General features: G+C 42.9%; 1 protein-coding gene across 1 annotated transcript in view; it reads right to left on the reverse strand.

The window, feature by feature from the left end:
* Window positions 1-14,708, reverse strand: part of LOC123440764 (serine/threonine-protein kinase TOR) — a 47,300-nt gene that overhangs the window by 19,554 nt on the left and 13,038 nt on the right. The window contains exons 18-37 of the mRNA XM_045117316.1: window positions 13,436-13,538; window positions 13,155-13,355; window positions 12,981-13,073; window positions 12,847-12,882; window positions 10,627-10,728; window positions 10,410-10,520; window positions 9,151-9,313; window positions 8,958-9,079; window positions 8,805-8,857; window positions 8,462-8,585; window positions 8,206-8,388; window positions 7,523-7,675; window positions 7,304-7,456; window positions 7,143-7,214; window positions 6,914-7,048; window positions 6,778-6,839; window positions 6,456-6,562; window positions 5,922-6,031; window positions 5,663-5,836; window positions 5,514-5,579 (exon numbers count right to left, since the gene is read on the reverse strand). Coding sequence (XP_044973251.1) covers window positions 5,514-5,579; window positions 5,663-5,836; window positions 5,922-6,031; window positions 6,456-6,562; window positions 6,778-6,839; window positions 6,914-7,048; window positions 7,143-7,214; window positions 7,304-7,456; window positions 7,523-7,675; window positions 8,206-8,388; window positions 8,462-8,585; window positions 8,805-8,857; window positions 8,958-9,079; window positions 9,151-9,313; window positions 10,410-10,520; window positions 10,627-10,728; window positions 12,847-12,882; window positions 12,981-13,073; window positions 13,155-13,355; window positions 13,436-13,538 — 2,323 coding nt within the window. The remainder of the gene's footprint in view (window positions 1-5,513; window positions 5,580-5,662; window positions 5,837-5,921; window positions 6,032-6,455; window positions 6,563-6,777; window positions 6,840-6,913; window positions 7,049-7,142; window positions 7,215-7,303; window positions 7,457-7,522; window positions 7,676-8,205; window positions 8,389-8,461; window positions 8,586-8,804; window positions 8,858-8,957; window positions 9,080-9,150; window positions 9,314-10,409; window positions 10,521-10,626; window positions 10,729-12,846; window positions 12,883-12,980; window positions 13,074-13,154; window positions 13,356-13,435; window positions 13,539-14,708) is intronic.

A 14,708-nucleotide genomic window follows, 5' to 3' on the forward strand; every position in this document is an offset into this window, starting at 1 on the left:
TTTCTAAAATCGATTCTGAAAATCTTAGATAAAAATCTGAGTGTTTGTTTAAGATTCAGATTTTGGATGAGCTAGAATCTGAGAATCACTAGCTAAAGCCCAAACAAAGGCCACCTTAGCAACTCAGATGTATGAGAGTCAGTTTATGGTTGCTGTGTTGCGCAAAATCACAATGTAATCATCGGTTGGCTTTGGCAAATATGAAAACCATGCTACACAAAATATTTCCAAAATATGAATAATATAGTAATGAAAATAAATTTAGACAAAACTTGAATCATGGAAATTATACAAAGGAATATATTGTTAGGAATAAGCAACTTGTATTCCCATGAGGCCATAGGCCCCTCAAACTCATGGTGGATGAACAACACTGAGTTTGGAGAGATAAAAGTCATGTTGTGCTCTAGTCTGGGCCTTCGTCAGGAAATCCGCCAACTGTAACTCGAAAGGCACATGCTGAAGAGCAACAACCTGATCCTGCACAGCAGCGCGCACATAGAAAGCATCAACACCAATGTGCTTGGTGAGCTCATGCTTCACAGGATCGCGCGCTATGCTAATAGCACCTGTATTGTCAGATAAGGGCAGAGTCGGTGTAGTGACAGAAACACCAAAATCCTGAAGTAACCACCGTAACCAAGTCACCTCTGCCGTCAAAAGAGCCATCGCTCGCAACTCAGCCTCTGCACTCGAATGGGAAACTGCAATTTGTTTCTTCGTCTTTCAGGCAATGAGAAAACCACCAAGAAAAACACAGTAAGCAGAAAGTGAACGGCGATCTGAAGGATCACTAGCCCATGTAGCATCCGAATAGGCCTGAAGCTGTAAAGAACTGGAGCGAGGAAAGAATAGACGGTGAGAGATCGTGCCCCGAAGATATCGGAGAACATGGAGGAGATGACTATAGTGAACCGATGTGGGAGCAGAGACGAACTGACTCAGAATATGAACCGGATAAGAGATATCCGGACGAGTGACGGCTAGATAAACAAGACTGCCAACAAGATGACGATAACACCATCAGTAGCAGAGAGGTGAACATTGAGCTCCATAGGAGTCTCAACAATGCGCTCATCAGTAAGAGCAGCACGAGCAAGAAGATCCTGGATATACTTTTCCTGTGATATAAAGAAACCATCAGAGGTAGAAGAGACTTCAATCCCAAGAAAGTAGCGAAGAGGTCCAAGATCAGACATAAGGAACTGCTCACTAAGGCGGGCCTTGACAAAGGCAATATACTCGCGGTCATCCCCAGTGGTGACCATGTCATCAACATAGAGAAGAAGAAGAGTCCAACCACGAGGAGAAAGGTGAATAAACAATGCTGGATCATGAACACTGGGTGAAAAACCAGCAGCAGTCACCACAGAGGCAAAACGCTCAAACCAGGCGCGGGGGCTTGCTTAAGGCCATAGAGAGAGCGACGAAGACGGCATACCATGCCATCAGGAACAGAGTACCCAGGTGGTGGCTGCATGTACACCTCCTCACGCAGCTCACCATTAAGAAAAGCATTCTTAACATCAAGCTGAGAGATAGACCAGTGGCGTGTAGAGGCCACAGCAAGAAGTGTACGAATAGTGGTCATATGAGCCACAGGAGCAAAAGTCTCGTCATAATTACGACCATGCTCCTGCTGAAAACCACGAGCCACAAGACGAGCTTTGTGACGCTCAAGAGAACCATCGGAGCGAGTCTTAACCTTGTAGACCCACTTACAAGTGATGGGACGGACTCCGGGAGGAAGGGAAACAAGATCCCACGTACCAGTGCGTTCAAGAGCAGCAATCTCCTCTGCCATCGCAAACTGCCATTCAGGATGAACAACAGCCTCATGATAATTAGTGGGCTCAAGAACTGCAGCACCAGCGGTGGAAAATCCAAAGCGATCAACAAGCGGACGAGGACGAGAACGCAAGCCATAAGTAGGCTGAGACGAGGATGACGACACATCCACAGAGGCATCCACGGAACGTGTACGTCGAGTGTAACACTGAGGAAAAGATGGAACAATGGAAGGAGGAATCACCAAGATAGAATCGGGGAGTGGCGACAAAGAAGTCACCGGAGATGAAGGTGTAGAATCCGGTGACATGCTAGACAAGGAGACCGTGGAGGATGGTGGCGACAAATCGACTGGAGGTGGAGAAGCAGAGGGAGCGGAACGAATTGGCAAAGGCTAGACGGGTGTGATAGGTGTGTCAGGAAAAGTGAGGAAAGAGATATCCTCCACTGAGAAAGTCGAGGAAGATGGGTGTGGGTAGAAGGGACGAGACTCATCAAAAGTCACATCCCGAGAGATACGCATCCGACGACCGATAGGATCCCAACAACGATAGCCCTTATGCTCATCACTATAGCCTAAGAAGACACACTCAACAGACTGAGCGGTCAGTTTGGTGCGTTTGCGGGGGGCAAGAAGAACATAGCAAACACAACCAAACAAGCGAAGCATCGAATAATCAGGAGAACGATCAAAAAGACGCTCGAAAGGAACACCACCTTGTAGAGCAGCGGAAGGCTGGAAATTGATGAGATGGGTGTAGGTGGAGACGGCCTCAGCCCAAAAATGAGGCGGGAGAGAGGCAGCAATCATTAATGCACGAGCCGTCTCAAGAAGACGACGATGCTTGCGCTCAGCCACGCCATTCTGAGTGTGAGCACCAGGACAAGAGAATTGAGAGAGAGTCCCTTGCTCAGCAAGAACACCACGCAACATCTTAGAGATATACTCGCCAGCGGAGTCAGCACGAAACACACGAATGGGAGAAGAGAACTAAGTATGAACCATGGCAGCAAAACGTTTATAAATGGACAACACCTCACTACGAGAAGTCATGAAATAAAGCCATGTGTAACGAGAGAAGTCATCTATGAAAATAATATAGTATTTATGACCCCCTTTCGAAGCGAAGGGAGTCGGACCCCATACATCGGAATGAACTAAATCAAAAGGACGCTTAGACACTGACTGACTATGTGGATATGGTAACTGAATCTGCTTGCCAAGACGACAACCCTGATACTCTAAAGAGGCATCTCCTGAGACAGACCCCAGAAGACCTCGACGAACTAACGACGACAAACGAGAACCACACAGATGACCAAGTCGATGATGCCACTGCTGGAAGGAACCAGTAGCTGAGGCGACCAAAGCGGAAGAACTGGCGATAGAGTGGGCAGCGAAAGGAACATGAAGCCAGTCCAACTCCCAAAGACCCTCAGAATCACGGCGGCGAGGACCAGCCCCAACCAGAGTGTGCGTGCGACGGTCCTGGACAGAACAAGAGTCAAGGTCAAGGATGACGCGACAACCAGAATCAGAAAGTTGACCAATGGAAAACAAATTCATGGTAAGTCGAGGAACATGAGCAACATCATGAACAGAATAAGGAGTGGTAAGATTGCCTCTACTAACGACAGAAAGGGGAGTACCATCAGCGGTGAGGACATGAACAGGAGAATCAAGCGATCGAAGAGAGGACAAAGTAGAAGAATTAGAAGTCATATGAAAGGAAGCTCCAGAGTCCAGAACCCATGGGGATGTACCTGACTGTGTAGAAGGTGGTTGCTCCGTGCGGGAAGCCTCGGTCACAAAACCAGCAGTACCCGTCGAGGAAGAACCTGAAGCAGCGAGCAGACGCTTAAGTCTCAGAATATCCTGCTCAGTCAAAGCAATGGTTGAAGTTGTCGAAGTAGATGACGAAGTCGCTGTAGATGATGATCGCGCCTTGCGCAAGTGTTTCTTCTTCGTGTAGGAGTGGGACTCAATATGACCATCATTGTTGCAGTAGTCACAATGTGGACGGGGGCGACCCGAGCCTCCAGAAGGAGTGGGCAAGAGCGGCGGAGCACTCGAGCGAGAAGGGGTCGGTGTAGCAGGTGGCGTAGAAAAAGTCCGAGCAGCGAGCACCGAGGGTACCTCCAGCAAACCAGCACCACGTAAGCGAGTCTCCTCAGCACGAATCTCAGAAAGCGCCTCCATGAGAGAAATACGGCCACAAGCAAACAACTGAGCACGTCGGGGCTCAAACTCCTTACGGAGCTGAGACAGGAACTCGTAGACGCGATGAAACTCCAAGTCGGCCTAGACAGCCTGGCAACAGGGGCAAGTGCGACAACCAGCACTGAGGAGAGAATCAAGCTGGCGCCAGATAGCAGAACTCTGTGCATAGAAGTCATCAACAGTAGAATCACCCTGCTGAAGAGCATGCTCCTGACGGACCATAGAGAGGTATAAGGCATCACCAGGGGGCTCATAGCGCTGACGAAGGCGAGTCCACATCTCAAACACAGTGGGAAGGCCCAGAAACTCAGAGGCAAACTGAGGCAGAACGCTAGCAGTGAGAACAGCTGCAGCACGAGCATCATCATCAAGCCATTGGGTGTAAGTAGACAGAGCACCACGATATGTCTGAAGAGCCACCTCATAAGCCAAAACCTTCTCATCATAAGCACGGATAGCGGCCTCATCAGCAAGCTTAGCCGCATCCTTTGTGGCCTGAGGAGCATCCGCAGGAAGAGCCGGTGGGGTCGGCGGAGTGGGAGCCACGGGAGGAACCGGACATGGCGGACAGCAGACCTCGCCAGAAAGAAAACCCCATAGGTGGATGCCACGCATGTGAATGCGCATGAAGCCAATGAACTCGGTGTAGTTAGTGCCATCAAAGATCACCGGACAACGAGGAACAGCAACATAGCCGGAGGCAGCAGACTTTTTTTTTTGCAGCAGCAGAGAAACAGCAGTACCAAGGCGAGCCGGATCCAATCGAGATCGGGACGGGATCGGGTCGGCGGCTGGCGGGCGCTGCAACTGAAAGACGAGAGCAGCGCTGGCGGGCGCTGCTACTGGAGGAAGAGAGCAGAGCTGGCTGGCGCTGCAACTGGAATCAGATCCGATCGAGACGGGATTGGGGCGGCGGCTGGAGTCCTAAGAGCCGGATCAGCAGAGAGGCAGCAGGAATCAGCAGCACCGTCCTGGATGGATCAGCGGCAGCGGGGATCAGCAGCAGCACCGTCCTGGATTCGACCCTGAGCCTATGCGCAACTTCCCTGCTTCGCTCACGGAGTCCCGCAGGCTGCGTTGTCCCGCAGTCTTATCAGCAGCACCGTCCTGGATCGATCCGAGCCGGATTCGATCCCTGTCCTGGACCGATTCGATCTGGGATGGATCCCATCCGATCTGGAGCAGCGGGGAGACTAGGACGAGGCAGGGCACGAGGGGACGAGGAGGAGAGCTGCTGCCTGACGGGAACGAGCCAGAGAAGAGAGCGGAGAGAGCGGCGGCGTGGGGCGGATCAACAGCACGAGTTGCGGCGTGCAAAAGTTAACCTAGCTCTAATACCATGTTAGGAATAAGCAACTTGTATTCCCATGAGGCCATATGCCAGTATATATACATGTACAGGCAATGGACTATATGCAGGAAACCCCTTATATATTGGGATAAATACAAAAAGGTACATGACTTATATTATAACTCTAACATATATAATGGCTATGTGTCATACCAATGGTGCAAGTTCAGTTGCCAAACACCGCCGAGCTCTCTCAACATATACACGAGCTTCTTCATACTGCAAAGGAACACAAAAATCCCAAACTATGATCAAACTATGGAAAGAATGTGATCAGAGTTCAAAATAAGAACATACTCTACCTTTTTGCAACGAACTGAAAGAACAGCCCTAAAGAAAGCACCATTACTGCTTCCATCACCGCTAGCAGTTGTGTTACCCAACGAGCGGAGCTTGTTTTCGTCCCCATCATCCAGACGAGAAACATATTCAGACATCTGGTCCCACTCACCCATATGCCAAGCAGCATTTGCAGCCTATAAGAACAGAAACAAAAAGAAGAAAAATTAAGTTCACCTGTTAAAAGTTATCTATAAATGGATAAGAAGATTTATCCACAACCATTGGAGCCATTTCCAGCCGAGCAGGCGGTTCTGCACCAGTCCATTGCTCCCTGCATAATGTGCTTAAATCTTCCCACCGAGCCAAGGATGCTAGGCACCTCATCCTCCCTAACATAAGCATGATTCTCAGCTAGTTACATTTGTTAAATATACTAAAGAAGATTCATATATGAGTTATTAGGCATAAATAACTCCCTATGTGGTTTTCTCTGTTTTTCTTTTCCGCGGACAATCATATTTGAACAGAAAATGACTTCCACAATAAGCCAATAACAAGGGTGCATTAGAACAGAAAAATGGCTTCTCTTCTTTCCTTATTTCTCTATGTTATGGTAAACAATGTATTTCCGTTATGAAAGTAATGGGAAGGGGGGAAGCCCGGTTCGAAGAAAAAAAAAGGCAATAACAAGGGTGCTCTAGTGGAGGATCTGAGAATTTTCAAATGGTATTCTGGAAACTGTTTCTTGGATTGGAAAGTGACAAGTCTTCGGCAAGGAGGGTACGATGCAAAAAAAAATAATGATGACCATACCCAATGTAGCATCCAAATTTTGGCTGTGTTGTAAAGGGCCAGATGCTTGAGATGACTTCATGGTATATGCCCTTAGGGCCTCATCCCAACGGTGCAATTTCTCGTACCTACATTACACAAAATTTAAACAGATATTGAAACAAGAAACTTGAATTATAAAAAAACGATGGGTCTTATTTCAGCAAGTTCTCAACCATATTTATCATTGAAAGACATTAGTTTAAAAACACTAATTAAAAATGCCAAATAAGGATCATAATAAATGCAAGAAAATGATTCTTTGTCAAAGGGGTCATAGGTGTAGTAGTAAACTGGCATATACCAGGATTCCTTCAACTGAACTTCTAGATGCTGTTGTGAGTAAGTCAGTATTCCAATAGCTGCCTGTAGAAATTTAAAAAAGATTTAAAAACTATAAAGATCACTCCTTTATCCTTTCATATGATACAAGGACCAACCTCATGCTGGTGTAGTTGATTGTTAATATGAATAAGGGATTCAACCACTGTAACAGGATTTGCACCCATCTTCTTTGAACATACAGCTTCAAACTCCATTTCTTTATAATGGAGGGCTTTTGCATATGCTCGACACTGAAAGTAATTCAGAAGTTTCAATAAAACACACATGCTCATGAAGATCTCAATAGTTTGCCAAAGACACACAAAGAGCAACAATACAGCTAACCTTCTCAGCAAGTGCACCAAGCAGCCTAGTATCAATTGGAAGAGGCTTCTCGTCATGTTCCATAAACTCTGCCTACTTATAGAAACGGACAATTAATAAAAGAAACAGCATGGCAAATGAATTGTAAAAATTGTATATAAAAATCCCATGACCAAACTTACCAAGTTCAACAGCGTTGCAAGAATTTCTGGTGGTATGTTTTGAGATGAGAATGCTGTCTTGAGACTTCTCACTAGTTGCTCCTGGGATGATTCGGTCATTTGGGCCCAGCAACTTGCAAAACCCGCAGCAAACAACTCGCGTCCAACAGAAGGCTGGATATTTATGTCAGAAAATAATTCACAGCATGATCAACACATTATAAAGAACAACTGCTGTACCTGAAGCTGTGCTAGCCTTGCACAAGTGCGTAGAGCTGGAGATGGTGACTCTTTGAGAAGTGCAATACTAAAGTGCCTCATCCATTCAGCCCAATCTTCTCTAGTACTTCTCTGAGAAGCCTCGCCAGCACTTCTCAATCGAACATCGTTGACCTGCAGCAACCAAAAGTCTAAATTAAGTATACAAGAAAAAAATGGGGCTACGTGAAAGAGCAGACGACCAATACAGGTTGTTAATCATTTTTCACGGAGAGGCAAAACCATCAATTACAACAATCTACTACCTAGTACTACAACAGAGAAAGAAAATATAAGAACAAAAAACACATACAGCAGCCTAGTACAAAGTCAAGCAACTACCACAGTAAGTGGTTACCAAGTGGTCATATTGATATGTGTGGCTACCATGAATACTTAAGTGGGTGTGTACACGGTAGCTGCTCAGAAAAACTGAAAAAGAATGTTAGGATTTTTTATTTTATTTTTTGAAAAAGAACCAAGGTCTTCCCAGGTGAAATAACAATCTTCAAAAAAGTCAAAGGTTCTATGGGCAAGAGTGAGCTCTGATGTCTTAAAAGCCAGGCAAAATGGTCAAAAGAGCAACGAAAAACAATAATTAGTATGAAGGAGAATAGAAGTGAAGAAATCTATAAGATCTCAGCTGGAACAACAAAGCGTATTACTTGATGACTTCTTGGTTGCCGCTGTGTTTCATCAGCTTCCTCCGAAGGAACACCCTCAAAATCATCAAGGGGGTCACTAATGACATCAGGTGGACACTGTGTGTACTTCTGTACTGAAAAGTTATCGGAGATGAACGGTTCTCGCCTTAGTAACCGATTTTCAGTCTCATCCCACTTTTTGTACTGTAAGAAGCAAAACATGAAAAATTAGGCAAAAGACATCAAAAGGTACATACATAATATTAAAACAGAATACCCGCAAATGGTGCTTCACAAGAAGTTTGCGTATCGATGGTATGAAAATTGTAAATTCCTCTCCGAGAGCATGTGCGAGTGAGCAGAGCGCCTCTGCAGCTTCTTTCCGTAAATCATCATTGCTTCTACTCAATAAGGGGAAATAACAGTCAAATTAAGAAAAGAGATTCACAAAATAAAATGTATTAATTAAATTGATAAAAGTAGAAATAACCAGTTACGAATCAATTAGAAGTAGAAATAATATTGTGATAATAAATATGCTACGAAAACAAGAACTTAAAAAGTACAAGGAAAGCCCAATACGTTAGATATATTAAATTATTTGTAACCATAAACCTTACCCATCCAAGACGAGCTTCAGATGATGCACTAACGCCGAAACATGAGTACCAACCTGGACAAGTTATATCGAAGATGCATGATGAGCAATTCAAAAGCACAGAAGCAGCTTTTTGCTGTATGATAAATCAAACTGGATTAGAACATCAACCGACCTGCACATTAGGTATAAGCTTAGTCAAAGTAATGATAGCACGCCGTCGGATGTCAACTAGCTCCACTTTAAATAAACGAACAAGCACTGGAGCAACCAAGTGCATGTGCTCATCCAAATTTCCTAAAAGGTGCCATGTTAATTTTCAAAACATAAATTAAGGACATGAAAAAAAGTAGGAGTTGGACACAAACCGCCAAACACTTCAAGTGTGTGTAATATGTCAGGAACATAGTAATAATCGTTGCAGCGTTCCGCATCACCCAAGACTTGAATACAACTTGGTAAAATATGGATTAAATACACTCTGTACTCATCATTCAATGCTAAGCATAGTTGCTCGACAAGATGAAGAACCTGGAGAAGCAAGACAGTAAAATTAAGAAAATCATGATATGAAAAACCAGAATCACAAAACTATTGCTCCACGAATTTTCTAATTGCCATGATATAATTATAGGAATACACAGAAATTATATCATTTAAACTGGACTTCTCACAAACCACGCTCAGGAAACATAGTCACTCACCCAACCACAGAATCAGTTTGGGTGCACAAGATCTTTCAGCAGGTTAGCAAGACACACTCACTATACAGCATGGTGAATGTTTAACCAGGCAATAGTGAGTGGTCAACCAGGGATGAACATGCAAGAAAATAGTAATCATATGTTTGTATCTTAATCTATAAAGAGGGCGCAAATGATGAGTTATGAATAGCACTTCCTAATTTTTTAAGGGTTCCTCTCTTGCCTGATTCCAACCAATTCACCGACCTCTATTTTCATATCTATTGACATAAACAATTATGTTACAGTATTATCTAGCAGGTCTATATGTTATCTGCTGGCTTATTACCTAATACATTGTACTGATACTGCGACCTCTATATAACATCCTACAGACTTTACATGTCATTCAAAGAATCTCAAAATGTTCTTTTCTAGTAAACTATTCCCTCCGTCCCAAAATAAGTGTCGATGATCTAGTACAAAATTTGTACTAGTTTAGTATAAAATCTGCGACACTTATTTTGGGACGGAGGGAGTACAATATTGCTACCTGCCTATAATGTAGCTATTATTACTGCAGTGAACTATGCATTGTCGGGAAATACCCATATTAGCTAGAGGCAGGTAAGCCTGGAAATTCCACTATTATCAGCTGACTTAATGATTTTTAAAAACATAAAATAGCTATGCGCACAGAAGCATGTGGCGACAAAAGATGATACCAGCCGTAGAATATAGTCATCAACATAGCTAATCCAAAATAAGTGGGATGGTTGAAATTGAGCATCAAGCCTAATGTACAACTTAAGAAAAAAAATGCAGTTTGTCTGCCTTTTGTGTTCATTCCCATGTAAGCATACCACTATGCCTCATCTATGGAAATTATAAAATGTAGGTGCGCAACAGAACATAACAACAGAGGAAAAGTCAAGTGTTATTACTGGAGAGCCCTGTGGACCCTGTATAGTCCGCTTTGGTGCAGGAAGGCTGAACGAGGAAGTCCATAATTCAGAGACGAGAGAGAGTATGTCTTGTAAATACTTCCGAATGTGCTGAAAAAGGTAAATCTGATGAAATACACTAGATACCAATTGCAACAACAAAAATCTTTGAAGAATGAAATGAAGAGAAAAGGTAACACTAGAAGGGCCATCTTACCTGTCGAACAATAGATACCAATGTCCCAAGTTTCCACGTTATGAACTCTTTCAAACCACCATCCTCGCACATACGAACGGCGCGGAATAGCTCAGGGAGAACCTTTCAATCAAAAGAGGAAGTATTTCAAAAAAAAACAACCGTGCAACTGTAACACGTATTCAATCTTTTCGCACAAAAATATAGCAGTGTCAAACCAATTGCCTTATATCCAACCCTAACACTCCCTCCGTTCCAAATTATTTGAAGTTCTAGCTTTGTCCTAAGTCTAACTTCTCTACATTTGACCAAGTCTACAGAGAAAATTGCTAATTTTTGTAACATCATACATATATATACATATAGGTATATATATATATAGGGGAAGACTAGTGTGCAAGAATAGAAAAACTTAATGTCATCCGTCGGATCCTGAGTGGATGTCTCACATTCAACGCACGTGAGTGGGGAAGTTTCCTGTTTATTTTATGAAAAAAAACCTGACTAACAGTTATGTATAAATAGGTCCCTCCACCATGGTCAGTTAAGATGGATCTGAGACATCCATTCGACATCCGATGACTGTCGTTGGTTTTTCTATATATATATTTCTATATATATAGAGAGAGAGAGATAGATAGATAGATAGATAGAGAGAGAGAGACGGAGAGAGAACCAAACCATTGTGGTACATAGAAAACAAACCTCTGCTCTAATTTTTTACTACCATTATATGCCATGTTTACTACTATAAATATATCAACTAGAAACCTATATGCTAGTAGTATTAGGCTAGCCGTAAAGAGCTATGCATCATTACTATAAGATCTTAACATTTTATGGTAATATTACTTAGTTTGGAAAGTCACATGTACACATAGCTACTGCATGTGAGTTCCAAACCGTCGCTCATGAACGTGCACGTGCACTTTTTACTAGAAAAACTTACCTGTTTATCACCGTGTTCATCAGGTTAACCATCAATTTCTTATCCTATGCATCAGCCATAACTACCTACAGATTGTTACTACATTCGGAGAAACCTTTTACCATCGAACCAAAGGATTTGCTGGTCTGGTTGACTTTACCTACCGCCAGAGCGCATGATAAGGATTATGCACGGGACTGGTAACATTACTATGTGTTCAGCTTATTTTACGGTTAGATTAGAGGATCGAGGAGTGGTGTGCGACACCTCGTAATGATTTTATTTCCATTACACGGCCCCTGCGCAATCAGGAGCTATGTGCACCGGGCTGTCGTGCCTTTTTTTTATCATGCATGCCATTCTTGTTACCATGGTTAGTAGCAGGAGCCTTTGGGCACTTTGGCGTTGTCAGTGCATGGAATCTGGTAAAGAAATTTAATTCCATTACCATTCATTGCTAGCATTTTTACCGTGATTAGGGAATAGTTCCACCTGGTGGAGGTTGGGCGCGCTGCAGCGGTAACAAAAAATAAATCCATTGCGCTATTAGCGCGGTGGTCGTGGGTTGTACTGCATGAGCGGCACGCCATGTAATTAGCACCGGAGCGTACGATTAGAGGATTTGCGCTCTCACTTAGTTCAGCGCCATCGGAAAATAATGGAACTAATTTGGTGTTGTAGATGTTGATATATATGTAGAACAACAATATATTTTATGATGAATATAATGGAACTAATTTGGTATTGTAGATGTTGATATATATTTTCTATAGACTTGGTCAAACTTAAAGAATACCCCGGAAAAAAAAGGTTTAGCTTTCTGGTTGTGATTCACTCAACCAGAGGAAAACTTTATCTGTTCAATAAATGTTTTTGGGACCCATCAAGAATTTGAATAACTGGAGAAATGGAGATCACAGAAAATCTTGGAAAAAACAACTGATACTGTTTGAAGGAACTTGCTAGGTACAACTTTCTCATGACATAAAAAGGTTATCCTGCAATTAAGCTTGAAATTTGACATTGTTGTTAAAACTCTCCAAATCACATAATTCATGATTTGGTTTTGTGGAAGGACTTCAGTTGATGCAACAAACAGGTTATTGACATATCAGTTACGGTTCCTTAGAAAGCTAACAACTCAAGGCCATGCATGCCCCGAGTATCAGCTAGAAATAAAATCCCTCATGCATGAGTATTCCAGTCAGCCAGAGATGGTGGATCACATCTGGACAGTACTGTGGTGAAACATGACTACTATAAATGCGCAGGACTTGTAGAGTTGCAGTACAGTAGAGGAAATTGAGTCTCACCTTTGGTAAATAGGGAACACAGCCAAGGCCCATTGACTAGATCCAAATGTATCACAGAGAACACAGAAAAATTATTAAAGTGATAATGCAGAAACATAGTCGAAGGAAAAAAATTCAAAATAAAAATATTATACCTTAAAAACGAAGATAAGAGAGCCAACAACCATTTGATGATAACTTGCAAGGGAAGGATCTCGGAGAATACGCATGAGAGAACTAATTGCAACCTAGCAATTGATAACTTTACGGTTAAAGGGACTAATACAAGGATCCTCCCTATTTCCAACATAGGTAACACAAAATCATACCGTGGAATAGTAGTCCTCAGACGCCGAAAAAGATGGCCAGAAATCAGTTGGTGTCTCTTCCATGGAAACGACATGTTGTGCAGTCTCAACTGTTGGACGTAGAACCTCTCTATGTTGACCAGGTAAATTATGTTGACCAGGTAAATTATGTTGATTACGCTTATGTGCATGAGGGTCCAACGCACCCATAATCCCTAAAACCTGCAAAATATATCACCTTATAACACAAGGGCAATATAATTGTTTTTCATGAAACAGCAACGCATCAGCCAAATAAATACCTTCAGAACTTCCAATCTAGTAGACCATTCCAGTTCACCATTCAGCAACTTCAAGAGTAAGCCAAGCAACGGAGGATATTCGTTATAGGGAGCAATAACATAGCTGATGACCATCCATGAAAAAACAGAAAATATAAGCGATGACCAAGCCATGGCAATACATACATAGTGAAATTAATTACTCTACAACATATATGAAAACAAGTACTTGGACGTTATAATGCAGCTATCTTCCACATTACTAACTGGGCGTCCACCAGTTGGCCAGCGCCTCGCACCTGGGTGTGTGCCCAGACCACCACCAGCGTTCGAGCCCTCTGCTCCGCAGGGTATGTGCCTTGATTGTTTCTTCTTAATTTAAAAAGACACAGGGCATAGTCCCTGTTGGTCGAGGTTTTTTTACATATTAGCAAACTATTATCAAGGGTCAAGACTTGAGAGCCATCTGTGCCCGCGAGGCAGGAAGCAGAGCAGGTAGTTACCAAACGCAAAGGGTAAGATACCACCCAAGAAAGTGAAGCTTTTAAAAAAGGGGGGCTCACAATGACTCTATAACTACCAGATGTTATGTATGAAATGTTTATAGGACGGCTTGGCCCATGGGCCCATCAAACCTAGGATTGGCATGACTTCTTTCTTTACAAAAAACTGTAGGGAAGGCCCCGATAGTATATATTTACAAGAGAAAGGGGAATATACACCCAGATAATTACAAAGAGTTAAGAACAGAGAGGAGTTTATATACAAGCCAGGAAGTTAATATAAAGAATCAATCCAGCTATCGAGAGGAGCTCTAGGCTTATTTGACCAAGGTCGTCATCGGTCGTCCACTGGATGCTGAATTTTTTATACCAATAGGCAAGGCTGAAAGGGGCACAACTAAAAGGTGGTTCCGCATTTCTCATGGTCTGTCGCTGCGGAGGCCCATGAATTGTACTCCCTCCGTCTTGATGCATAGGGCATGCGCATAGTTCTAGGTCGTCGATTTGACTAACTAAAAATGTGTTATATGTCATCAAAAGCATATTACTGGATCCCCATGCGAATGTAATTTCTAAATATATATATATATATATATATATATATATATGTATATATATTATTACAAATAATACATATTTAGCTAGTTAAGGGCCAGTTCTTTTGGGCGGCTTAAAAAATAAGCTGCCTCTCCCCATCTCCCCAGCTTAAAAATAAGCCGCCCCCTAAATTTGTTGACTTCTAAATTAGTTATCACATAACTAGTTTAGAAGCCCCAACGAATAAGAGAGAC

This window comes from Hordeum vulgare, chromosome 1H (assembly GCF_904849725.1).
Source record: "Hordeum vulgare subsp. vulgare chromosome 1H, MorexV3_pseudomolecules_assembly, whole genome shotgun sequence".
In the NCBI taxonomy this organism is placed as follows: Eukaryota; Viridiplantae; Streptophyta; class Magnoliopsida; order Poales; family Poaceae; genus Hordeum; species Hordeum vulgare.